Source organism: Cnephaeus nilssonii (genome assembly GCF_951640355.1).
Source record: "Cnephaeus nilssonii genome assembly, chromosome: 20".
Classification (NCBI taxonomy): domain Eukaryota; kingdom Metazoa; phylum Chordata; class Mammalia; order Chiroptera; family Vespertilionidae; genus Cnephaeus; species Cnephaeus nilssonii.
Window position 1 is genome coordinate 32,149,315 of NC_137091.1, and position 27,281 is coordinate 32,176,595.

Genomic DNA, 27,281 nt, shown 5'->3' on the forward strand with positions numbered 1-27,281 from the left:
GCAAAGGCTGAGTTCTGTGCTCCGGTGAGTGTCAGAACACACTGATGCCCGCCCACCCTCAGAGGCTCTGGTTTTAACTAGTCTGGGGCAGCCTGGGAATGTGGATTTTTCCAAGCCTCCCAGGAGAGTTATGTCAGTTTCCTGTAGCTGCTATGACAAAGTACCACAAACTGTCTGGCTTGAAACAACAGAAACTTGTTATCTCCAGTTGTGGAGACCAGAGTCTGAAATCAAGGTGTCTCAGGGCCTGGCTCCCTCCAAAGGCTCTCAGAGAAGGTCCTTCCTTGTCTCTTCCAGCTTCTGGTGGCTCCAGACATCACTCCAGCTCGGCCTCTGCCTTCGCATGGCCTCCTCTCTGTGCCTATGTCTTCTCTCTCTCTCTCTCTCTCTCTCTCTCTCTCTCTCTCTCTCTCCCTCTCTTTCTAAGGACACCAGTCATTGGACTTAAGGCACACCCAGATAACCCAGAGTTATCTCAACTGGACATCCCTACCTTGATTATATCCTTTTTTCTAAAGGGCGGGGGGGAGGCACAATTCACTATTATCACTGTCATCATTGTCATCATCATCGTTACAATGATCATCAATATCATCACCACCATCACCACCACCATCATCACTATTATCATCATCATCATCACCATTATCCTCACCTGATATCATCATCAATATCATTGTCTTCACCATCCTCACACCATCACCACCATCACAACCATCATCATTATCACCCACATCATCCTCATCACCACCATCATCACTACCATCATCATTACCACCATCACTATCACCATCACCATCATCACCTTTACCATCATCACCGTCATCATCTTATTTCACTTCAGGACAAGATCCACGTCTTCTCCCTCTTTTGGTGCCCTTAGGGTCTGACTCACAGTGAATGTCTGTGGAGTGAAAGAAATTGGCATATCAAGTCCAACTACATAAATGTTCCTTCATTGTAATAATAATAATAATAGCATTATGTACTGAGAGAGAAGTTGGGCCCTATGCTACCTTATCTCAGTCCTCACAACAATGCTTCCAGGTCAGTATTTTTGAGCCCATTTGACAGGTGAGGAAATCAAGGCACAGGAGAGCTTACGCCCAAGCACTAGTGGTGGAGCTGGGATTTGCTCATGGGTCTGAGTGGCACGGAAGCCTGTGCTTCGCCTCCACCAGGAAGCCCATGAAGAATGACTGCCCTCGCCCCTGAAATCCTAGGGCACAGAACACTTGCCATGATGACAAATACAGGAGCGCTCTGAGGACCTCAGGAGGAAGTGCACCTCTCAGCGGCTGTCACAAACTAAAACGGCACTGAGAAATCAAAGCAAAGCGACCAAGCTGCAAAGAGAAGGCCGCTGTGTGAGTGCTCTTTGTGCTGGACTCAACCCGAGTACGTGCTGACCACCCACTATGCGCCAGGCACCACCATCTCCCAGGGGGGCTGTCAGAGCCAGACTCGCAGTTGGTCGCCAGCCAGTCACTGGCTCCAGTCTCTGGGGTCCAGGCTCACAGCCCCGTCCGGAATGCTGAACAATCCGATGAAGAGACCAACTTTCCAAGAGACATATTCATTAAAACAACAAAAGCAGTCCTCTCCCAGGGCAGCCCCCAACGCTGGCCGACTTGGAGAGCATGGCCAGCACAGAGCCCAGCATTCTTATCCGCCACACCAGGAGGCCGCGCACAGTCCCCGGCGCCCGTACATGAAAGCATCCCCGTCCAGCTCAAGTCCGGACGAGTGTCCTCCCTCCAAATTATGAGAGAGGAAGTGCAATATTATTTTAGGACTTGCCTCCGCATAATAGCCAACGAGGGCAGAGAGAACAATCCAGCACTTATATCAAATACAAACAAGCCTGCTTGCTCGACCTGCCTCTGCCCCAGGAAGGGGGTTCGGCATCAGGGCCTGGCCTTGTGGACAGATGGCTGAACCTCTGGGTCACAGTCTGGAGGGAACTAAGGAGAGGGGAGCGGGGAGGGGACGAGAAACCCCACCCACGTGCGTGCAAGTCTGCCGCGGGTTCTCCTGGGGACGGACAGGGCCCTGCCCCAGCAGCAGACAGAAGGCAGAGCTCCCGGCAGGGCAATGCAAGGTGGGCAGCTCTGTCCTTCCTCTTTGCATCTTTCCGGTGCCTCTGAGCTCTCCTTCTCTGGGATGGAGCCTAGTCATTGGCTGAGAGCAGCTGTGGGAGAGCGTGGCCCAGGGAGCGTGGCCTCCGCAGTGGCTGTTGGCTTTCTGTGCTCCTCTCACTCCTTGAATCTGAGTGGCATGTCCCCACCACCCCACCATTCTCCTCTGGGAAGGTGAGGCGTGAACTGATGACCTCCAGGGAGCCCTCTGGCCGAGGACTCCCGCTCCCCCACCTAGGAATAAGCCCTCCCCCAGGTGTAGCTCAGATCTCTCCTGATGCAAGGGCCACCACCTGCTATGAATCCTCTGAGCCTCAGTGCACTTCAAGGGGACCTGGTCCTGGCTGGCCTCCAGCTGGGGGCGGGGATCCAGGAGAAAATACTGAGCGGGTGACATGCGTCTCACACACGGCTCTGGCCACTCATCAGTGACCTCAAAGGTCCTTCCCTGGCTATATCACACCCAAACCCACTCCCGGCCCAGCATGCAAGTGACATGCAAATCCACCCCTTTGGACCAGGCCTGTTGTTTCTTCCCTGGGCTCCTCCACACTCCTTGGCACATCTCAGCATGTGGGCTGAGCCGAGTCTGTTCCTTCTGGTGCTCCAAAGGAGCATGTGACCGGCCCCGGGGCCAAGGGGGGCACCCAGCAAGACGGCGGCCTGTGAGATCTCCTCTCCCGCTTCTCCAAAGCAAGAGCCAGAAGCCATGTGGGAAGAACATGAGAACTGAATTTGGACACAACAAGGTTTAATGTCAACCCACAGCCCACAGACCTTAGCCAAGTCACGTGGCCTCTCTGAGCCCAGCCCTCATCTCGCACTGAGGTGTTAACGTCACAGCTCACGTGCACACGGCACTCTCCCACACATTAACATTTTCGTGACAATCCTGTAGGGTGACGCTGTCCCACTACCTGTCTCTCGGATGATAGAACAAGCTCTGACGGGGCGGGGCACAGACCAGCTGAAGCTCAGTCACAGAAGTGCCCACCCCTCGGCCTCAGCTCCCAGGGCTGTCTGCACAGTCACAACAGCCTGCTCCTGCCGGGCCCTCGGAAACCACAGCCACCTGCTCCGTCCCTTCCCATGTGCCACTGCCTGGGCAGCGCTGGCCTTGAGCACTTGGGCTGAGGCCACTGCTTTTTTTTTTTTTTTTTTGGAGGTTGGAGGGACTGGTTCTTTATTTTAAAAAGATACTTGTTCAATTTTCAGTATCAAAACAGTTGCACTATTGGTTTCTCTTTCTCCCAACTGGCCCCAAAGGGACCACACCAAAGGAGAGTACATTTTAAGCCATTAAGCTGCAGGATGCGCTCCTAACAGACCTCAAGGAAACCGCACTAAAAACGGGGCATTGGGGAGGGAAAGAAACTTACAGATCAGCACACCGCCAGCCCAGACTGCAGCGAGCTCTCACAGCCAGTGTGGCCAGTGTGTCCCAATCTCAAAAAAGCCGTTTCAAAATAATACAAAATTTAAAAAGTTTTGTACATAAACTATTCAAGATTTCTCCAGCACTAACTGGTAACAAAGCACAATGAGATGGCACTTTTAGAGACAGCAGCTTCAGACCCAGAGGAGGGTAATGAGATGAGTTCCATTTGGCTAAATCAGTGGCAAAAACATAATTTTCTTCCTTTCAAGGAGGCAGGAGAGCAAATAATTGGTCACTTCAACAGAAGGGGCACATGATCCATTTTGTGAACCATTGGGGAAAGGGTAGAGATGGGACAAGAATTTGGTCTCTGACAGAGAGGTCTCACCATTTTAATTTGGTCACTTCTGATGAAAAAAATAAGTTGCCCAAAGATGCCTTAAAAGCTGAAACCTAAACATCACTTTTTTTTTTGGGGGGGGGGGGGGGGGTGAGGAGCTAACTCCTCCTGGAATCACCTTTTCGATTTGGCTGGCACTCTGCACAAAGGAATGGTTCCCCAGAGAGGAGCCTTTCTCTGGGCTGTGTGTGGCTCTCGGTAAGGCAGGCCCATCCTCTCTCCCTCCTCTATGGAGAGGGCACTATGGGTTAAACTGAAAAATTACCTCCTAAAAGCGAGAAAGGGATTAGGCTGCAGCTTGAGAACTGTGGAATTACTTGGAATGTTTTACAAATGGTTGCCACATCAACAACAAAAAAGGTAATTACAAAATGTGTACATCACAACATGCTTTTAAAGACACTTTGCATTGTGCTCACATTCCCTTCAATGTTGTTCCCAAAGGCGCTCAGCCTCTAGCCCAATCAAAATCTCTGAGGGGAGGCAGAGACAATTTGGCGAAAAAGACGCAGGGGGAGGGGGGGGCAGTGAAAGGAGAAAGCAGCCTTCCAGTTAAAGATCAGCCCTCAGTTTAAAGGTCAGCTTCAAGCAGGCTGGCCTCAGGCGGAGTCAGGGTCAGAGGGAGGAGCAGCGGCAGGGCGGGACTGGGTGGCTCTACATCTCATTCAGGTCAAGCAGAGTCTGGTCCAGCATCCTTTGTGTACAGAGGTGTTCCTCTTTGGTGCATTTCAGTTTATCTTCCAAATCATCAATTGTCTTTTCCAGCTTGGCTACCGATCTCTCAGCAAACTCAGCACGGGTCTCTGCCTCCTTGAGTTTATCAGTAAGAATCTTTATCTCTTCCTCATATTTGTCTTCTTTTTGAGAGTACTTCTCCGCCTGAGCCTCAAGAGACTTGAGGTTGTTGGTGACATTCTTCAGCTCCTCCTCCAGCTCAGAACACTTAGACTCTGCCAGCTCAGCTCGCTCCTCTGTGCGTTCCAAGTCTCCCTCGATAATCACCAACTTACGAGCCACCTCTTCATACTTCCTATCTGCCTCTTCTGAAATGTGCTTAGCTTCTTTGAGTTGGATTTCCTGGAGTTCCATCTTTTCTTCATCTTTTAAAGCTCGGTTTTCAATAACCTTCATACCTCTCTCGCTCTCATCGGCAGCTTTCTCAGCTTCCTCCAGCTTTTGCAGAGCAGTGGCCAGGCGCTCCTGAGCACGGTCCAGCTCCTCTTCAACCAGCTGGATCCTACGGTTCAAGGAGGCCACCTCAGCCTCAGCCTGCTCCCGAGCCCGCCTTTCGCCCTCCACTTCCCGCTGCAGGCGCTCGGCCCTCTCCTCGGCATCGTCGGCCTGCTGCTGCAGAACCTGGATCTTGCGCTTCACCGCCTCAATGGTGGTGATCCCCGCCATGGTGCCCACCCAGCTCCTGCTCGCGTTCGGCTTCCTGCCTCCTCCGCTCCGCGCTGCAACCGCTTCTCCAAGGCCACTGCTTTTAATTGCATTGTTTTCTTGCTTCAAAAATAATACCTGTCCTTTACACAGGCTTTGGAAACTACAGCAAAACCCAAACGGGGAAATTTCCAAATGACCCTTGATTCCCAGGCCCAGAGAGACCTATCACTGGGAATTCTCCCACACGCTTCCTGCCCCAGGAGCGAGCATTTGTTTTTGTTGCCTTTTTACAAAACGAGCAAGACGTCTCTCACTAGTATATCTGGCTTTTTGCACTTGCACAACAGGGGCGATTTCCCGGGTCAAGAACAGTGTGACTTCCTGGTGCCTCCTGTCTAGGGCGCATGCAGTTAAAGCATCTTCTATTGTGGGCATCTATGTAGACTGCCCACCTTTGGCACCACCTCTCCCTGAATCCGATTCTTCCTCAGGATGAATTCACAAAATGGAGGAACATTTCAGATATAGCCGTGTGGGAGCTCCCACTGTCTCAGACCCTGGCCGACCTTGGGGATCTATGTGTGCTAAACCGTTGACAGTTTGCTAAAGAAAGCGGTGCTGTATTGTGTCACTTTCTGGGACGGGGCATTTATGTACACTGGCCGCCGATCTTTCTTGTCATGTTGCCTGTTCGTGTCACTGGCCCACCCCTCAGTCCCTGGGTATCTTAGTGTCCTGGGCCGCTAGAACGAATTACTACAAAATGGTTGGATTAAACAACAGAAATTGCCCAGCCTATGTGGTTCAGTACTTGAGCAACTACCCATGATACAGGAGGTCACAGTTCGATTCCCAGTCAGGGCACATGCCTGGGGGCATGCAGGAGGCAGCTGACCAATGATTCTTTATCATCATTGATATTTCTATCTCTCTCTCCCTTTCCTCTCTCTGAAATCAATAAAAACATATTTTAAAAAAACAAACAGAAATTTATCCTTTCATAGTCTGGAGGCCAGAAGTCCAAAATCAAGATGTCCGCAGGGCCACACTCCCTTCAAAGGCTCTAAAGGGAACGTTTCCTCCCTCTTCCAGCTCCCTCCTACCTTTATGAGCACATGGCCTTTTTCCATGAGTCTATGGCCAGGTTCTCCTCTCCTCATAAGGACCCAGTCTTTGGATTGGGGCCATGCTGGTCCGTTGTGACTTCACCTTGATGACATCCGTAAGACTCAATTTCCCAATAAGGCCACATTCACAGGTACTGGGGGCTAGGACTTGAACACATCTTTTAGGGGGACACACCTCAACCCAGTACACCGTGCTCATTGGAGAGAGAAGTCTCCACACAGAGATGACAGATCTCCTGAGAGCCACTCTATTAGTTCTGAGAGGAACTCAGAGAGGAGACCCGAGAACCCAGCTCTCAGGTGACCACGGCTGAGGACCTCAGGCACCACACCCTCCAGGAGAGAGAAAGAAGTAGACATTGGGGAGGACAGCCCATGAGGACAAGGATGAAATCTGTCCCTTCTTGGCGGTGTCCCAGCCTCTGAAACAGGGCCTGGCAGAAGGTGGGTGTCCCCGAGCCACAGGCTCTGAACCCAGCCCTTCCCTGCCTTCTTCCATGTGTCCTCGGGCCTCTTTGAGAGGTGAAGACAATCAACTCAGGGAGGAAACTAGGTTCAGGGGGTTCAGAATGTGCCCATCGTCACCCAAGTTCACCCAAAGCTAGAGTTGTCAGCTCCATAGAGCATGCCACCCCAAGTTCTGTACTTGATCATTCTTGTCCCTGGAGATGGAGGGGGTCACCCAGGAAAATACAAATATCTCAAGGAGGAAGGGGGATCCCTGCAAGACCAATTGATGTAATAGAAAACTGATTATCAAGAACTTTAAACCCAGAAGGACCCTTTAGGTATCACTTGGTTCAACCCCATTGCTTACAGGTAGGGAAAGCAGAGCCCAGAGAGGGGAGGAGCTGTACCTGTGTCACTCAGAACACAAGTGCCCAGTGTGTTCCTACTGTTGAGCTCTCTCCCATCACACGCATTCCCATACCTGCCGCCCACCAAGAGTTCGGCACCCCATGAAGTTCTATGTTGCAAGCAAGAAAAGCAGGAAACAGGAGCATTCTTTGAAGGAGAGAATTTGGTAGTAATGAAAAACATCATCACCATTACCTTCACCATCACCATCACCATTACCATCACCATCATCACCACCATCATTATAAACACCTTCATTATCACCATCACCATCATCACCACCATCACACCATCATTATAATCAACCTCATCACCATCATCATCATCACTATCATCATTATCACTACCATCACCATCATTATCACCATCATCACCATCATTATCATTACCATCACCATCATTATCACCATCATCATCACCATCATAATCACTATCATCTTCACCATCATTACTATCACTGTCACCTTCGCCATGATCATCATCATCATCATCATCAGGAAGAAGAGGGACAGGCGCTGAGACTGGGAACCAGGCTTAGGGCCTGGTGCGGAAAGGCCTTGAGTCTCCAATTGAGGGTACATGCCATCCTAAGGGTACTAAGGAAGCCATGAGAGGCTTGTGAGCAGGTCCATGACATGACAAAGTTTGTGTTTTAGAAAGATCACTTCTGAGGTGCCCCTGGACATTTTTGCAGTGGGTAGGACGTTGTTCTGTTATTAACACTAAACCACATTTCTACACAACTAGAATTTCATTAACAAACACAAGTGTGTGCAATTGTGCTGGGATTAGGGTGCTACTAAGTTCTAAGAGGCTGCATTTGTTCCCTGGAAGCGTGCTGGCTGTGCTTCAGGGGTAGCAATGGTATGGTGCCCTGTGTGTTCCAGAGCATACATGATACATGAATGTTTTGTTTGCTCTGAGGAAACACCTGACAGTGAAATGCCCCGACAGCACAGGGCCCTGAAGGCATGAGAATTGGTTATATTCATACAAACCTCGCATCTGCAAAAGCACCAGGACCATGCACAGGGGCAACAGTCAAGTGCTCTGCATCCCCAAGGTAGGCCTGAGGGTCTTTAAGTTCTGAGGTTCTTGGCCAGGTGGCAGGCTCAGCCCAGGTGTGAATTGGTGTCAGGTGTCCTCGCCCCTCTGTGGAAGAGCTGCCTGGGAGGCCCAGTTGAGGAGGACTGGGAGGTCTGAGGGGTGAGCACCCAGTGGACTGGTGATGTCTGCCCTGGGTGCTGGGATGTCACTCATTCACCTTTCCATCTGATGGTGCTGCTGGGAGGGAGGGAGCCTAAATGGACAAGAGCAGGTTCATTTGATAAAGTACATTGGTTTCATAGATGCATATCTGGGGTTTCTTTCTGTGTGTGTGTGTGTGTTTTTTTTTGGGGGGGGAGCTTTTTTGATAACTATAGAAAATAAATCGGGAAGAGGAAATGGTGCTGTGGATTTGGACTTGATACTCAGAAATTTGTAATTGCTATTACAATTGCGCCACACGGCACCCTCTCTGAACAGCGGGTCCAACAGCACTGCCTGCGATGATGGAAACGAGTTCTGTCTACGCCATTCAGCGCTGCACCACGACCGCGTGTGGCCACTGAGCACCTGAAATGTGACGAGCTCACCTGGGGAACTGAATTGTACTTTTATTAAATTTGAATGTAAACAGCTGCCTGTGAATACTGGCCACTGTATTGGGCCACACGGCCTGGGAGGAGGAGTAGGCCAGGGACTCCCCCATGACCGATGAGGCCAGAGCAAGGCTGCTGTTTACAGCGTTTGCTCTTCTCTCCAGAGGCTCCATGGCCGCTGGGGCCTCCCTGAGGAAGGGGCTGGCCTGGGGGAGGGGTTGTGGATAAACCGCCCTCTCCCTCTGCAGGCTGGCCCAGGGAAAGTGTAGGATGAGAGGCAGGTAATCCGCATCCAGACGTGGAGGAGGGGCAGGCTAGGAGCTGCCAGGGTGAGAGGGGCAGCAGGGCGCTGGGAGGAAAGCAGGACATGCAGGTGAGGCCAGGAGGCCAGTGGGCAGGACGTAGGAAAGAGATGAGCACAAGAACCAGGAGGAGTGGTCACGCTGGGGTCTGAGGCCCAGGACTGGGAGGACTTGGGAGTAACAAGGAACTAAGGCCAGAGACCTCTGTGGGGTCAGGGCATAGTCACTGAGCCAAAAACCCACTGCCTCTTCCTAGCTCCCACGCAACATCCAGCCCAGACATCAGGATGGGCCTGCGGTCCCAAGGGTTTATTTGAGAGGATCTCTTAAGTCAGCCCCACTGTGCTAAGGCAGAAAGCCAAGAGAGTGCCCAGCCCGCATGGGAGTGTGTCCCCACGAGGACCCTGGGTAACTGAGGCACATGGACAAGCAGAAAGGGCTGGGGGCAAGGCAGGAGAAGCCAGCCTTCTCTGACTGTCGTGTCAGGTATCTGCAGGGCCGGGGCCCTGGGCTCCGCACATCACTACACCCTGAGCACACATAGACACACACTGGCACACACTCACACATACATATACATACAAATGGACATACATACACACTCATCCTCATACACATCCACATACATGTAAACACATATATATCCACACTCATGCACACATACACATCCTCTAACACATGCATATACCTACACTCACATAGAGAAAAACACTGACACACATACATCCTCTCACACACATACACATGTACATACACACATGCACACACGTGCATCCACACGCAGATAGATTTGAAGTCAGGCCACCCATCTGTCCATCATTGCCCCTCTTGTCCTGTCGTCAGCATTCTCCCTGGAGGAGGTGTCCTTTGAAGGACACTGCCGGGGAGGAGAGGCGGCATCTGGGCAGCGCCTGGCAGGGATGGGTGGGGACATCAAGGACAGCCTGTGCCCAGCCTGGGGGCCACCTGAGCATCTGCTGATGTCCAGAGTGGGGCTCACTGAGCTGGTTCCCGCTGGCTCTGCGCTCAGACTGGAGCCTGATCACCTCTGTAGGTGCAGTCGGAACATGGAGCTACATGGTCACCTCTCAATGCTTCTTCAAAGACTCAGAGAAATGTCTGATCGCCAGCCTTTGTCCCCCATGAAGTCAAAAGGGAACTATTGTTGGGCCCACAGCAGCAGGTGGCAAAAATGGAAGCACGGCTTTCCTTTAATGTCGCTAAATTAAAGAAGAGCTGTCTTCTGTTTGGGCAGGACCGGGATGGATAAGCCATTCGGCAAGAAAATGATCTCAGGGAAACTTGCCACATTTTTTTCTAGAAGAATGTTGGAAGTTTTGGTGGCCAGGTATGGAAAAAGAAAACCTCTGTACACTGAAGTCATTCATGGCGAGCGGAGCGGAGGCGTTTGCACAGGCCCAGGTGGTGAGGGCAATGCTGTTCACAGAGCCGCCCTGGCTAAAAGGGCCAGTTGTGTCCACGCACCTCAGCCAGTCACCCCAGCAACACGAAAACACACATCAATGCGCCTTTTACAGCCTGGCCTTCCGCGCAGGCTCTGAATAAATGACCGAGCTGAGCAAAATGTAAATTTGTAGTTATCCCTCAGAGACGTAATTATAAGAAAAAATAAGGACAGTGGCATTTGGACCAGGGATGGCTGGCTCCTTCCGGCAGCCAGACTTGGTGTCATGGGGCATCCAGGACACAGAGGGGAGGAAGCCGGGCCCTGAGGCCCTGAAGCCAGAGCCTGAAGCTAACGGCCGAGGTCCCTCTCCTCCCTGCCCTGGGCTCTGCCATTCCTTAAGCCTAACACGGATATCTCCACCCCAGGCCCTCACTCTGTGGCCACTCCATGAAAGGGCCCATTCATGCACCAGGCTGCTGGCTTGGGTTACCGTGGCTGGGCTGGTCTCTGCTGCCTCTGTTTTCTTTTCATTAGAAGGATTCCCATATTGAAGGCCTGTGAGAGGCTGAGTCCGGGATGTTCTGCTGAGAGTGTCGGGAGGTGAACAGCCACCCATGGGCCCTAGTCCATTTACTAAAGAGCCTGATTTACCACAGCAGATGGGGAAACTGAGGCTCGGGTCGTATGGCTGGCAGAAGGCAAAGTTAGGGTTTGGACCTGGGCCACCAGCTGCCTGCTGGCCCTGCTCAGAAAACATGGAAGACCTGAGCCACTGTGCAGGCAGGGAGGACTTCCTGGAGGCAGAGGAGCTGGTGCTGGGAGGAGAGGAAGAGGTGGACTGTCAGTCCTGGGAAGAGTCTGATTCTAGGAAGACCTGCATACCCAGACCCTGCCCTGCTGTGCGTCCCGTGGCTTGGGCTGGCTCACGCTTTTGAGAGCGCCGCGAGTGGCAGGAGGGCATGCCTGTGTCTGTGTGGAGAGCCTCCTCTGGGCACCCCTTTCCTTGCCCGCTTTTTGCTCCCAAATGGGACCATTGGGAAGACAGGAAGACAGGGGCAGAAACAACCTTGCTTAGGGCGGCTGAGTCATGCGCCGCCGTCAGTCTGGAATGTCTCCTTGGAAAGAGGTTCCTGGGCTCCAGCCCCACCCACTGGGCCACTCTGGGGCTTTCCTACCTCCCACCCTCCTTACCTCCTCCTGGACCCCTTCCACCCCTCCCTGCCCCCTCCTCCTCTCTTTCTCTTTCCCTCCTAACCCCCCTCTCATTCCTTCCCCCCAACTTACCCCCACTTTCTGGAATGAGCCCCACCCCATCACAGCAGACCCTGTAAATGTGCCCAGGAGACTCATCAAATACAGGTGCTGCGTGTAACCACCGAGGAGCTGCGTGCAGTTGAGCAGTAAAGCTAATGCCATGCCTGGCAGATAAAAATTCATTCATGCCCATCTTGTACATTCCTTTCTGTGCCCCAGAGCCTGTGTTTTCTCTTTTCTGATGTCCGAGGCCCTGGCCTGGGTAATTGAGGGATGCAGGGGTGTGTCAGAGCCAGGGAGGGTCTGCTCTGAAGAAATGCCCGGCATCAAGGTCCTGTGTCCGTGGGACCACTGCCCCTCCGCCCTGGAGCACCACTATCATGCCCCACTCCTCTGAGACCCCCGAGGCCCCCCCACTCTCAGGAGGAGCTAGGGCTGACCCCCACACCGCAGGGGCCGGCTCTGCCCTTGGCCCTCCAAATCCTCCCTGAGTAGTGGGTATCACCAGCTTCTAAGTCCCAGATGAGCAGGCGGGAGCTCAGAGAGGCTGCTGGCTTGCCCAAGGACACACAGCTGGGAGGGCACAGTGGGGGACAGAGGCCAGGCCTGCCTGTGCCAGGCTCCCTGAGTTCACAGGCTAATTGGTGAATTCTGCCAACGTTGAATATGTTCCTAATGTGGGTTCCCTGAATCCTACTTTCTAGAAATCGGGGCCAGTGCACAGATAATTAGCTCTGACGGGCCCTGTCGCTGGTTCCTAGAGAGGTCTCAGGTTCTACGTACTTCCGTATTTGCTGTCACTTGTGCTGAAGTGCATCTTAATGGGACAACAGTCAACAAATTGGGGAGAAGTGGGGTCACCAGGAAGCACCTCTGTGAAGCTGGGAGTGTGGAGAGGCCAGCAGCAGGCAGAGGAGCAGAGTAGCAGCACCCAGACCGGCTCTACTGCTAACGCCCGTGCCCTTAGGGTGGGCTCCGTGCCTCTTCCAGCCACAGTTTCCTCGTCTGGCAAATAGGGCCAAAGACCCTGAGGCAACTCAAAAGATCACAGGTTGAAACTGCAAACTCTCTAGGAGGGCTTACACATCCAATACCCCATGGCACGGCCACAGGCCCGGTCCGTGTCAGAGATCTCATTTCCCAGGGACGAGGGTCTTGTCCTTGGGGACCCACTGGGTCTGGCATGAACCTTCTCACCGCGCAGGTGTGGGACATTGCTTTCAAGGGGTGAGGCTGTCTGGACAGACGTGTGTCCACATGCCGAGGGGCTGTCGGTGTCCAGCTAGAGCGGCCATGTGACACTATGCCCCTGGAATTTGCTGGAGGTTTCTCACTCCCCCCCATCCCTGCTCTGGCTTTGGGTCCGTGGTTTCATTTTGACATCAGGCGAAAGTCAAAGGGATGACTCAGGAGCGCTGACTGGATCTCCCGGCACTTGCGGGGAAGCAGGGAGGAGGGCAGGGGGCCTCGGCTCCTTGAGGTTGGCAGGAGTGGGTCTCGGGTCCCAGGCAGCATGGGGGCTGGCCGGGGGCACTGCCGGCACCTCCTAGCTCTGTGATGTCTCAGAGCAAAAGGGCAGGGACTCCCATGTGGGACCCTGACAGTCCATACCCCTCCTCAGCAGCCCGGGCGGGTGTCCAGTGTCGGACAGCTCCTTCCAGGAGAGATGGATGCGGCTACATGTTCGACTTTGGAAATTGTGAAGAGAAAGTGCCACCTGGCCGGACAGGGGAGTGCTGGGATCCAGGGCCTGGACCGCCGCCTAACCCCAGCAGGCTGCGGACACCAGCCTCCTCACCCTCAGCTCTGTTGGCACCTGGGGCCAGGTCATTTTTGTCATGGACTGTCCTGTGCCCTCGTTGTGACCACCAAAAATGTCCCTAGACATTGCCGATGTCCCCTGGAGGGCAAAGTCACGCGCACACACACACATTGAGAAGCGCTGGGTTATACGAAGCAGGATTGGGGTGGGAGGTCAGGGGCTGTCCAGGGTCTCAACCTGAAGGGCTGAGCTCCCAGCTCTGTGGATGGTGGTGCTGGGGTGGGAGAGGCATGCCGTGTGGCCTTGGGGCCTGCGCTAAAGCTCCCTGTGAAATGGGAAGAGCAAGGTTGTGGGGTTCATTCATCTGCACGGCACCTGGTCCAGGGTGGGTAGGGGTCCGTCAGTTCTTAGGACTGTGGTCTTGGGCGCCAGCACTGAGGGCTTCCGTCACTGCCGCACACTCGTGAGAGAACTAGCTTCTCGCACCCAGGTGTGCCATGGGCTGGGCACACACACACACACACACGCACACACGCACACACACGCCCCCACACACAGGTGAGTTCTGAAACTAGCTTTCTCAGCAATAAGAATAGACCCCATAGGAAAGATTAGGTAGGAAATACCTTCTGGGAACTTTGTCTGAGCCAGGGGACCCTCAGCATTAGAAACTTTAGGAAACCAACTTGATTGAAATACCGATTACCTTGAGGGGGTTTCTCAGCCCCTTTCTGTGCCACTTTCCATGGAGAGGGAGAGCCCAGAATGATGCCACAGAAATGTGAGCTGAGGCTTGGTGCCTCTCAGTGCCAAGTAGGGCCAGGGGCAGGGGCCTCAGAGTCCCTGGTCCCATTCAGGTTTTCCAGTCAACTGGCAGGAATTTCTGGAACCTTCTTCAGATGGTATAATGAACAGGCACAGGAAAATCAACTTTGACTTGCCATGTATTTTAGCTTATTGTAAACTGTTCGGGGAGAGCTCAGAGCTCCCTCGCCTCGTGCAGAACCACAGTGCCACAGGCGGGGCCGAGGGCCAGGTCCATTCACTCATTTCCAAGCTCAGTGCAGGATCCTGTGCGTTACCTATACCTTGCTTTACATAATAAAGGTGTTCCTAAGAGGGTGTGAAACTTGAACTTGTGTAAGTTAAAGCAGCTTGAGCACTCTCAGGGGGAACATTGTTCAAAGGACTAATTCTGAAAGGATGCCTTTCTGTAAAGCGAAGTATCCCTTACAATTTCACTTCTTAGAAGTGCCCTAAGTCCGCACCTTGAGTTTGTCTAAAGTGGGGGAGGGGCCAGATCTGTCCGTGGACACCTCCAGTGAGGGCTCTCCTGACCTTGAAGGAGACCCACCAGTCCATACGAGGGACTAGCCACTCACTCCAGCGTATCCCAGGACAGCCAGTGTCACACGCACTGGGTTATGTGACCTTAAGCAGGTCCCTTCCTTCTCTTGGCCTCAATGTCCTCCTCTGTGGTTGAAGCGATTAAATAGATGACCTGTAAGGTCATTAAATAGATGACCTGCGTGATTCCAGCTCCCACCATCTGTGTTCCAGAGTTCACCAGGTCTGTCTGTGATAGATCTGAGGCTGGACAAGGGGATCCAGAGCAAAGGTGCCAAGATTTTAGGGACCATTGACTCCCGTCTTGGAGATGAGCACCTCCTCCCAGGGTCTCCCCAAGGTGCCAACCTGGGCGACCTCAAAGTGAAGTTCCGCAGGCAAGTGCCATGTGACCATTGTGGCATGGCCCCTCATTCTCCTAGCCAGAAGCACAAGAGGAAAATGTTTAATGTGTTGTTACCTAGAGAGGGCTGGAGACCAGGCCAGGATGGGTGGGGATAAAGAATACATGGGAAACCACATGGGTACACTTTTGAAAGTCATGCTAAATCCGGGTTTGCATCTGAGCAACACAGCCCTGCCAGTTTGGGGGTGGGCTGGCAAGGGGGCATGGCAAGGAGTTTGGTGGCTTCCATACCTTTCCCATCAGGGACACCCATCACTAAAGGGCATCCCATGAAAAGAACACCTAGGAAGAGCGGTGCTAAAAATAGCAGGGGGGGGGGGGTGTCGAAGAGGAGGGGGTGGCGAAGTTTGTAACCGAAGCCTGGGGGCTGACCCACGGGCTGCCCAAGGCTGGGCGGAGGGCTCTCTGAGCACCCAGCCGCTGCCGCTGCCGAGAACTTGTTTGGAGAGGACTTGGCCCGCTTGCGCGCCGGCCTGGGAAGCGGGTGGAGGCTGCTCTCCTCCTCTCCCCACCCCGCCCCGCAGGGGCAGAGCGCGGCGCGGCGGCGGCGGGGCGGCTCGGTGCCCGACGGGCGCGCGGCCCGTCTGCACGGCCCCGGGCGGGCCTGCGGTCGGGGATGGGACTGCGCTCCGCGCTGCAGAGCGCTCGTCTGCGTCCGCCAGCGCGGCGAGCTGAGCGGGGCCCTCGGAGCGGGAGGTGAGTGTGGACGCGCCGCGCCCCGCGCCGCCTGTGCATCCGGCAGGGACACCGGCTCCGGTTCGAAGGGACTTGGGTTCGAACCCCGGGGTCACCTGGCTGTCCGTGCCCTCGTGGCCCCGACCTGGCCCCTCCCCGTGCCCTGGGTAGGGCACCCCGGCGGGGCCAAACGGACCCTCCCGCCTCGCTTCGCCGCGGCCCCTTCTCGGCTCCCCGACCTCGCTCGCCAGGCCGGGGACGTGCGGCGCCACCAACGCCAGGACGCCAGGGGTTCTGCGGGGCCGCGCGCGCCGGCCGGCCGGCCAGCCCTAGCCCTGCCCAACGCCGCTTTTGCAGGGCTCGGCCAACTCCTCTGGGCACTTTGCAAAGTGCAGTCCGAGTGCCCGGCGTTGCGTGCCCACCAGGGCCACTGAGCGGGGACGCTGGGAGCAGGGTCCGCCCTGCCGGACTTCGGGGAGCGGGAGTGCATGGCCCGGGATTCTGGGGGTGCGCGGGCGCGGACTGGCTCATTCATTGAGGACTGGCGCAGCTGGTCCGCCGCCTCCTCCGGGCCGTCCCCGGGCATGTTGGCCCGCAGCTCTGGGGGCGGTGGCACAGGCAGCGCAGGACGGGGTGGGGTCTTTGGGGCCGACCCGGGGACTCCACGCCGCCGCTGAGCTCCTGTAGGGAAGGCCACGCGGCGCCCCCACCCGGTCCGCGCCCCAGGCCGACTCACGCGCTGAGGCAGCCGGCCGGAGGGACCCGTGGGGACGCGGCGCCGCGTGGCGGCGGCCGGAAGGGAAGGCCAACGGGGCTCACGGGGACTTCTCGCGGCCACCCAGATCCTGCCGCTGTACCTCCGGCCTGAGCAGCAAGGTGTGGGTGGACAGGCTCTTGGGCACCGGGAGACGGTAAGGGGGCTTTGAGGTGAGTGGCCGCCTGCGCCCTGGTGGTGGCTGCACTTCTTACACTCGGTACCACATAGAAACTGTGCCACGTGTTACTGCTTTGAATCCTCGTATCATGGGATAGGAGGTACCCATATTCCAGATGAAGAAACTGAGGATAAGAGAGGTTAGGTAACTGGGTCAACGCAGCACAGCTAGTGAGCAGCAATGGCTGGTAGTCTCTCTCCATCTGTTAGACTCTGCCTGTTGGCGGAAAAAAATGTGTATTGAGCCCCCTCTGTGCCCCACACTGACCCAGACACCCCCAGACCCAGCCTTCTTGATAATAAACAAAACAAATAGGTAAAATGCCAGGCTAGTATCAGAGTGGGAGCTAGGCAGTTACAGTTTGGGGGAGGGCAGCCTCTGGGAGGGTGTGCCCTCGTGTGCCATATGCCCAGCCTGGCAGGCCCTGGACCTGCCAGGGGGCAGAGCTTGCCAAGAGCCTCACCTGTGAGTGGGAAGAGGGAGGAATGGGAAAGCTGGGTGTCTTGAGGGGAAACCATGGCCCCTACCGTAAAGCCTAAGTGAAGGGTGTGTGGCCTCTGTACCTGGGCCTCAGGCTGGTGCAGCCCCCGCCGTGTGGGAACGTCCGAGGATTTCATGGTCAAAAAGAACTTAAAGGTCATGAACTTCAGCCCCTTCGTCAGTGCTTCAGTCTCCACTGGACTCTGCTTCCAGGTTACTGACTCGGCTTGAATACCCCCCCCCCCCCCGCGATGAAGAAGTCGCTTCTTATCATAGCAGTCCATCCCATGACCCCACCCCTGGAAGATGCCAGAGGGCTGTGAGAAAACTCTCTTCTGGCTGAGCAAAAAGCCTCCTACTCGTGTTTCCTGTCCACCCCGGTCCCGTCCTCATGGGCAGCACACCGGACGTCAGGTTAACTCGTATACACAGTTGCCTTTAGAGAATGTTAATAGAGAGATTGTGACCCCTTTAGGCCTCATTTTTTCTGGTCTTGCACCTTTTCTGACTTGACATTCCCCAGTCAGGCTCCATCCTGCCTCCCTCCCTGGGAGAGAGTCAGTGGGTCTCTGCCCCATCTCCACATTTGCTGAACGCGAGCGTGACCTGGAAGCGGAGACCTGCTCTCACCTCCTTCCTTCTGGAAACCTGCCACCATTGATGGTGCCAAAAACGCATGTGCTTCTTGACATCAGTTCACACTGTGGATTCCTCTGAGCCCTGAGACCTCCAAGCCAGGCCCCACCCCACCTCCTTCTGCTTTTGCCTCATACTAAGAATTCAGTTACTTGTCTGCTTCCTCATCCAAAATGAAGGACTGAGAGTGAGGAGAAGGTGGTGTACTGATTAAGAGTGTGGGCTCCAGAATCAGCTGCTCGGGGGGGCTGTATGCAAGTCACCAACATCTCTGACCTCTATTTTCCCATCAGGAAAAATGGGGGGAACTCACAGGTTTCATGGGATGGGCTGAGGGATAGAGTGCCTGCAGGGTAGGCCTGCCACACCGAGGTACTACCCACGGGTCTGGGGAGTCTCGCAGGTTCTGTGGGAAGAGTTTTGAAGATGTGAAAGACTTAGAAGGGTACAGATGCCAGCTAAAAGTCTAGGATGGCCCAGCCAGAGTAGCTCAGGGCATCATCCTGTGCACCGAAAGGTTGCCAGTTCGATTCCAGGTCAGGGCATATACCTGTGTTTTGGGTTCAATCCCCAGTTGGAAGGCAACTGATTGATATCTCTCTCTCTCTCTCTCTCTCTCTCTCTCTCTCTCTCTCTCTCTCTCTCTCATCTCTCTTCCTCTCTCTAAGTATGTCCTCAAGTGAGGATTTCTTTTTAAAAGTCTAGGATGGAGGAGGTAGTAGGAAACAGTAATGCAGGCAAGGCAGGATACATCCCAGGCCCCGTTGGACGCTACCTCCCCAGAGAGTGGCTCACCCAAGCCAGCTAGACAGCTTTGCTTTGGTTCATTCTAGAAGCAAATAGTTGGGAAGAGACTGAGGAAAGAGGGTGCCCAGCCCACTCTCCTGCCCACTGCACACAGAGCTAGAGCTGCAGCTGCATTCGAGGCCAGCCTCTATCCAGCCCCGTTCTCCTTTCCCAATTCAGTCTTCATCACCCATTCTCAGGACACTGGCTCCCCCTTCCCATCTCTTGTCCTGGACACTCTGGCTTCCGTCTCTACCAGCCAGCCTCCTCCTGGCCATGCTACATGGTCCCACCCTTCCGCCCTTCCAGATCCCACCTTAATAGTCTGTGTGCTCCTGACACCCTGTTCAGAGCCCCATCCTGCTCAGCCAGGTACAGCGAGCAGCCAGCACATACTGGCTGGGGGACGTTCAGGATCTGGTTCTCTGGTGGAATTAGCCCATTACGTAGTGAGCATGGCGGAGGGGGCCGGGGGAGGTGAGCTCCATGAGGTGGCCGTGCAGGTGCCCAGGGCCTGTTTCTTCAGTCTCTCCTTGCTAGTTTATTCTTACCATTCACCTGTGGCCGTGGCTGGGGTGGCAGATGCTGTCCTCGGGGACTGACCGCCATTTTGTAATTCAGCCCCTTCATGAACTCAGCCAAGGACCCACCGTTTCCCTGAGTGGAAGGAAAGATGGGCCTGCGCAGGGGCAGGTTGTTCATTGCACAGGGCACCAGCCCACACTCCGCTCACCAGGCCTTGGTTTCTGGGGCCATGAACACCTTGTGTTTACACCCAAAGGTACCGAAGCACGAGAGGCGGTGCCACTTTAGAGATGTGTGCTGTTCGCGGGCCTCTGTCCTTCCTCCTGGGACGTCACACACAACCTGTCATGTATGCATGCTGCGAGCTGCGCCTCCAGAGGCCCTGAGAGCCAAGGCATCTGTCATTGCTGACTTGGGACTCCCTCCTCCCTCGTCAGGTGCTGTCAAGCATCCAGGCCCCCTGTGCATTTTTCTGGGTCAGCGTCATTCTTATAGATTTCCCCTTGGCCCAGGAGCGCCAAGACAACTCTGGGGAGGGGTGGGAAGCAGGGCAGCAGGCGGGCAGGGACCCACCCCAGGAGCGCCGGGGACTTGGAGCCCAGCTGCGGTCAGCACAGTGAGTTCCTGCCTCCAGATGTTCTTCAAAGCCTTCGGGCTCCGCCCCCTCACACAGCCGCCTGCGGTTGCTGGTCCTGACTCCCAGCCACCAGAACGTGAGATCACCGACTGCATTGGCAGGGGTTTGGGGGCTGTGACCCCGGCATCAAACTATATGTTCTCGGCTCATTACTCATCCCACTCTTGTCGGGATTGAAGTGGTCTCTGCGAATTACATCCTTGTTTAAATAGAGCTGGCTTTGGGGAGGACAGTTCCAAATATAAGCTTCGTTTATGACCGGGGGGGTGAGAGGGGTGGGGGTGGGGGGTGGGGGAGGGGAAGAGCCTGAAGATGAAGGTTAGAAGGCAGGGCTTGTCTGGAGGATTTGGGGGGGCTTCCTGGTAGACCCAGGCCCCCTTCTCTCCCTGTCTTCCCTGTCACCCAGCACTTAAAGCAAGAGGGGGCCACACCATCGCTGAGGAGCTGGCAGAACCGCTTTCCTCCCCTCTCCCAGGGAAGCTCACACCCACAGCTCTCCACCCTCCCAGGCTAGGTCAGGTGAACCCCTTGAGTGAAAAACACATGGCTTAGAGAGGTCTCAGCGTGGGGGCCATGAGGCCAGAACCAGCCACTGACCCCGTGGGGGCCCTGGTTTCATTACAGAGAGGGCCAGGTAGGCCTTCCTTCAAGATGCAGTACGCAGCTACCTGTCCTGGGCCACCCCCTGGACCTCAGAGGAAGGAATTGGGGAGTGCCCATGGACAATGAGTGAATGGACAGGTGAGAGCAGGAGATTAGTGCGCTGATGCACATGAATGAAATGGGGCCCCATGCATGGGACTGTGCCCACAGCAGCCTCTCCTTCCATCCTCAGCCCTCCTGTGAGTGGGCAGGTGGGAGACAGTGGCAGGGCAGGGGACAGAGTGTCCTGCTAACAGCCTCTGTCCTGACTCAGGGCTGCTCACAGGGCCAATGTCCCACCCAGTGGCCAAACAGAATCCACATTCATGAGTGGCCATTGAGTCTTTCCAACGGCCTGGGCACAGCCTCTGCCTGCAGAATGTGCCCGTTGCATTTTCCGAATTCCTCCAGGCGGCTGGGCCAGGCGGTGTGTGTAAACAGGGCCTGCTCCTCTGAGCCCTCGTTTGGCCGGCAGGGCACTGCCCTCTAGGGATGCTGCGGAGGGGCTCCTCTGGGTTCCTTGCAAGGGGCGTGAGTGGTGACTGATGCAACACACCAGGGAGTGGTCAGTGTGGATTTACCAAGGCCATGGCCAGACAGAGGAGAGGAGCCAGGACCAGGTCCCGGTGCTGGAGGTGGAGGCTGCGGTGCCGGGTGCTCGTAGGCGTCTGTGTCCTAATCAGCCCTCCTTGTATGCAGGAGCAGAGCATACAATTCACCCCTTTGAAGTGTCCAGTTCCGTGGGTTTTGGTATATTCACAAGGTTGTGCAACCATTACAACCATCTCATTCTAGAGCAGTCTCATCATCCCCCAAAAGAAACCCCATGCCATTGGCAGTCACTCCCACTCCCCCTCCCCCAGTCCCTGGCAACTACTAAGCTCCTGTCTGTCTCTGTGGGTTCGTCTCTTCAGGACATTTCCTATAAATGAAATCACACAGTATTTGCCTTTCTGTGACTGCTTTTCTTAACTTGCCATAACGATTTCAAGGTTCATCCATGTGGAAGCCTGCACTAGGGCTTCCTACCTTTTTAAGGCTGAATAATATTCCAGTGTATGGATGGACCGCGTTTTGCTTATCTGTTTAGCGCCAAGGGACATTTGAGCTATGTTCACCTTTTGGCTATTGTGAGTAACGCTGCTGTGTGCAGTGTTTGTTTGTTTGTTTGTTTAAATACATTTTTATTGATTTCAGAGAGGAAAGGAGAGGGAGAGAGAGAGATAGAAACATCAATGATGAGAGAATCATTGATTGGCTGCCTCCTGCACGCCTCCCACTGGGGATTGAGCCCGCAACATGGGCATGTGCCCTTGACTGGAATCGAACCTGGGACCTTTCAGTCCGCAGGCTGACACTCTATCCACTGAGCTAAACCAGCTAGGGCTCGTGTGCAGTTTTTTATGTGGACGTGTAATTTCGTTTCTCTTGGGTAGGCACCTAGGAGTGAAATTGCGGGGTCATGTGTTCACGATAACCCTTTCAGAAGGTTCTGGACTGTGCCCCACAGCAGCTGCAGCATTTCTCATTCCCACCAGTATGTGAAGGGTAGGGGGCCTCTTCGCCCCCTTTCTATGGACAGGAAACCAGCACAGAGAGGCAGAGGCGCTGGCTCAGAGCTGCACAGCAGAAGCGGGGCCCAGGATTTAACCTCAGCCCGGGTGCCCGAGCTCTGAGCACGCAGATGGAGAAATTGAGACAAAGGGAGTGGCGGTCATGACTCTGAGGCAGTCTTTACAGGACAGTCCCATCCTGCAGGGGGCTTTTGAGGACTGGTGGCTGCTCTGGGCCCTCTCCATGTCTGTTACCTGCTGCCTTTCCTTGAATGGAGGGGGGAGGGGCAGCACCCTGATACACTGCCAAAAACTTATACTGCTCATCTTTTCCAAGACTTCCCCAAAGGGACCCTCAGCCTTTTCCCAGGATGACTGTGCATTGAGAAGAGGGAATAAGCACTAATCCCAAGAGGCCTGAATGCACTTACCAAGGTCAGGTGATCTATGGAGTTTTCGCTCAGCCCCCTACCTGTCCTGTGGTTATTTTCTCAGTTCCTGAACATAAATCGGAGTACACATACCCAACAACCAGCAGAATCCACAGTTCTTGCCCCCAGAGAGGTTAAGACACTTGCCCAACGTCCACCAGCTAGAAGTCAGAGGGGCCCACAAGCACCACGCACCTTCTCCCACTCGGACAGACAGGTGCACTCTGCCCCGGCGCTCCCAGGCTGGCTCCTGCTGAGAAGCGTCTCGCTTGGACACACCACATGGGGGAGAGGTGTTGGCGGCTCCCCTGGACAGGTTGACTTCCTTAACCTTAGGCTCAGAGTCAGAAGAGACGCTGTCCTCCCCAGGAAGGCCACAGCGCAACACTGCCAGGTGGTGGGCACCTCTGTCCTTCGTGCGTGCATCTCACAACCACTGTGGAGGGCCACCCGGGGCCAAGCTGTGCGCCAGGCATCAGGGCCATTCAAACTGGCCAAGCCCTCTTCCCTGGCAGAAGCTCACAGCCTGGTTGGAGGGCAGCCAGGGAGCGAGGGGGCCAGGGGCTTCCTATGTAGCAACTGTAGGAAAGGCTCGTGCGAGTGCCCAAAGGAGGGCATCTGGGCGGGATCCGCTGAGGCCAGCCCGGTGAGGCCGGAGCAGATGCAGGTGTTCCAGGCGGGGATGGCCTATCCCCAGCACTGACCCGAGAGAGAGACCAGGAGACAGCCGAGGCCAGCCCCTTCTTTGGGTAGAAAGGGCGAGGTGGAGCAGCCCGCCTCGGTCATACAGCTCTGCGAGTCAGAGTCGGGATTTGAGCCCACCCTGGTTCTTACTGCAGCCCCCTTCGCCCCAGGGACCCAAAGGAGAGCAGCTGAGGGGAAGATGATGCCCTAGTGGGGTTCTTGGCCAGGGTCTGCCAGGAGAAGTGGGGTCCCCACCCCTTGAGATAGTCGCCACTCCGCACGCAACCATTCAGGCTGGTCTGTACCGTGATGGGAGGATGAGCACTGGGCAGGTGGAGCTGCTGGGAGTGCTGTCTCCCCGCACCCGGGGAGTGGGGCTGCTGCTGTCATTTTACAGGTGAGGAAACTGAGACACAGAGAGGAGAAGGAGCTGTCATCAAGAGCCCAAGGTCTAGGCATGGCCGCGGGGCAGGGCAGGCAGTGAGTGGGTGCTCACCAGGCCCACTTCCCAGCCTGCAAGAATCCCTTTAAAGAGCCGGAGCTATTACTGGCGGCCTGTGCTATGAGGGGGTGTCTTCAGGATCTAGAAATCCAGAAACCAAAGCCTTCTCTTGTCCCAGCATGTGGCAGTGTGCAGTCACCAGAGCAGGGAAGTGTGTGAGTATGTGAGCGTGCTGCATGCATGTATGTGTGTGGACACATATCTGCACGTCTGTGAGCACGTGCATGTACATATTGTGTGCTCATGTGTGCATAATGGTGTGCACATACATGTGTGAGTGCATGTGTGTGTGCTTGTGTGTTCCTGTGTGCATGCACAGGTGAGTGTTTGCACATGTGTGCCATGCATGCGTGTGCACGTGTACATATGTGAGTGTACATGTGTGTGAGTATGTCATTGTATCTATGAGTATGTACATGAATATAATATAATATAATATAATATAATATAATATAATATAATATATAATAATAAAAGGGTAATATGCAAATCGACCCAACGGCCATCCGGACGACCTTCCGGACGAAGCGGAGGGGGGAGGGGCAGGGGGGGGCTGCAGCGCTGCAGCCACAGGATTGAGGCAGCCGCTGTGGCTGCAAAGGCCTACTCTTGCACGAATTTTGTGCATCGGGCCTCTAGTATGTAAAATAAAATGCAAGCCACAATTGCAAGGTACAAAGGTAATTTTAAATGTTCTTGTAACTACATTTAAAAACATAAAAAGAAACAGATGAAATTAATTTTAATACACTATATCCAAAATATCATTTCAATATGTAATCAATATAAAATCAGTGAGATGGTTTAGGTTCTTGAGGTCCCGTGTACACTTTACACCTAGTACACATCTCAGTTCTGACCAGCCACATGCAAGCACTCAGTGGCCACGCTTGCACATGGTTTATGTGCACCACTGGGCTGTAAGTGCTCTTCAGCTGTGGAATCTCTGACATGCCTCCTAGCATAGCCCCCTCCTGTACAAGCCCTCCTGGGCCTCCAGGACACCTGTTCAGACTGCTCTTCCTTCTCTGAGCCTTGGTTTCTCAAACTGGGGTCCGGGAAACTGAAGTCTCTCTCCTCCCCTAGGTCTGCTGAATCAGAACCACTGGGAAGGGCCTGAGATCTGCATCTTAACTGGCTCCCTGGTGATCTTGCCCACAGTGACATTTCAGACTCTCTTAAGCCCTTACCTTTTTATCCCTAGATGCCATGTCCTGGGCACCCTGGACAGAAGCTGTCCAGAAATGTACCATTTCCTTGATCACCACCATACCATTGCACATGCTATTTTTCTTTTCTTTGGGATATTTGGAAAACTCCTATCTATCCTTCAAAACCCACCTCGGACATTGCCCTGCCTTTCCTCCAAGGCAACGTGAGTTCCCGCCCCTGCATTGCTCCTTCTTAAATCTGCCCTGTGCACGGTGGTCCCTGGAGTGCTGGAACCTGAGGAGGGTCGAGACTGCCATCTCCTTTCTGAAATCCCAGGTCCTAGCCAGGCCCCAGCTCGGAGCAGTCTCCAGGCGTGTTGTGGTATGAATCCGGGCCTGCGTGGGTGGGTTGGTCTCTGCAATCTCAGTAAACATCTGGCCACAGGGCCTGGCAGGAAGCTGACCTCGAGGGTACCACTCGCCTGGCAGCCGTGCCCTGTCTATAAATATATTCTAAACGCTGAGCAGCCCGCAAACATTCCTGCTCCCACCCGCCCGGAGGGCCCTCCCAGCGGAAGAAAGGCAGCCGGAGGCCCTTGCGCCTGGCGGTGGCAGTCCCTCCCGGTGAGTGGGAGCGTGCTCACTCCAAGGTCAGCTCAGGGCCTGCCGAATCCGATTGTTATCTGAGCGTGCTTGCCGACATGCCTAGCGCCCAGGCTGCATTTAGCTCTGGGAAAGGCTTCCCATACCGGCAGCGTGCTTTTCTTGGATGTCTAGGCTGTATTTATGCCGGGCTGGTGCCTGAGGAATAATTAAAGTCTCAGAGGCCACCGGAGGGGCCTGCCTGCTGCTGGGCTGTAGGTGCCTGGGTCTGCGCACCCAGGCCTGAGGCCCTCCGGTGCCATATTGCCCAGAGCCTATTGAGTTAAAGATCAAAGCTGGACTTTGACCAACGCATGTGTGAGCTGAGCCCCGCCGGGACAGGAGACTTCATCCTGTCTGGCATGAGGGGTGCTCAGGTGGGAGTCACCCAGGCAGCTGCGGGGCTTCACTAGAGTGCCTCACCTCTTCGAGCCTCAGTCTCCCCACCTGGCCCTGAGCATCGCAAGTCCTGCCTCCCCGGCTGGGAATGAGGACCTGTGTGATCGGCCATCAGTCCGACAGTGCTTTGTCCTCCCAGGCCAGGCCTGGTGTCTGTGGCTGGTATCGTTCCGACAGCAGTGGACACTACTTCACCAGCCTGCTGGCAACCAGGTGTCTCAAGCATGTGCCTTCAGGGAAGATTGTCAGGCCCCAAAGCGTGGCTCAGCAGTGGCGCTCACAAAGAAATGGCTCGCCGTCTACACCAGCATCGTCAGGAGACGTGGGATGCCAGCCACAGGGGTCATGTCAGATTTTCCAATGGCTGCATGGGGAAAAGAAACGGGCGATACAGACGTTCATGATATATTTAATTAACCAGCATAACCAAAACACTTTCATCTTAACACGTTGTCTAAAATTTGTCAATGAAACAGTCCACATTCTTCAGGCACTCAGGGCAGCCTCGGGGTGCGGGGATGGGGCGACACTCAGGTCCCAGCTTCTGGGCATCACTATGTCAGTTCACTGGCATCTCCTCCACTGGCCCCACTGTGCCTGGTCATTTCTTGGCCCCGGAGGCCAGGCAATGTGCAGGTGCTCAGTGAGACAGATGCGGTACCTGCGGGAACGGGGGCTCAGGGATTCCCAGCACTGTGGTTTCCACGTGGCCCCTGTCCTGGTGGTCCCCGCAGGCACCCATGCCCACTCCAGGGCACCTGTACCTTTTGACCTGCCCTGCACCCCGTCTCATCCATTTCCTCCCTGCTCTCCGGGATAATACCTTAGCCTTAGCAGCCTCAGACTGGCTCAGGTCCTAGAAGTGAATCAGCCCTGGGACCCCCCCTACCTGGGGGCAAACTCTGTAGGCAGGGCCTCAGGAAGTTGTGGCAAGGAGAATGTTTCTCTTATGACCATGGACAGCCAGTTAGAAAGCACTGGAGCAGTGGTTCTCAACCTTTCTAATGCCGCGACCCTTTAATACAGTTCCTCATGTGGTGGTGACCCCCAACCATAAAATTATTTTCGTTGCTACTTCATAACTGTAATTTTGCTACTGTTAATGAATCGTAATGTAAATATCTGTGTTTTCCGATGGTCTTAGGCTCTACAGCAGCAGTTCTCAATCTGTGGGTCACATTCTTCAGGCACTCAGGG

At 54.7% G+C, this 27,281-nt stretch overlaps 2 protein-coding genes across 2 annotated transcripts in view; one reads left to right on the top strand and one right to left on the bottom strand.

Moving 5' to 3' along the window:
- Positions 1-3,305: 3,305 nt before the first annotated feature.
- On the bottom strand, positions 3,306-5,379 carry LOC307092359 (uncharacterized protein). Its single transcript, XM_079759623.1, has one exon. The coding sequence runs from the start codon at positions 5,315-5,317 to the stop codon at positions 4,571-4,573; it is 747 nt and encodes a 248-aa protein (XP_079615749.1). The 5' UTR covers positions 5,318-5,379; the 3' UTR covers positions 3,306-4,570.
- A 10,599-nt stretch (positions 5,380-15,978) lies between these two features.
- The window catches only part of ZNF469 (zinc finger protein 469), a 54,969-nt gene continuing 43,666 nt past the window's right edge, over positions 15,979-27,281 (top strand). Inside the window, exon 1 of the mRNA XM_079759436.1 lies at positions 15,979-16,102. The gene's annotated coding sequence lies outside the window, so the exon portion shown is untranslated. The remainder of the gene's footprint in view (positions 16,103-27,281) is intronic.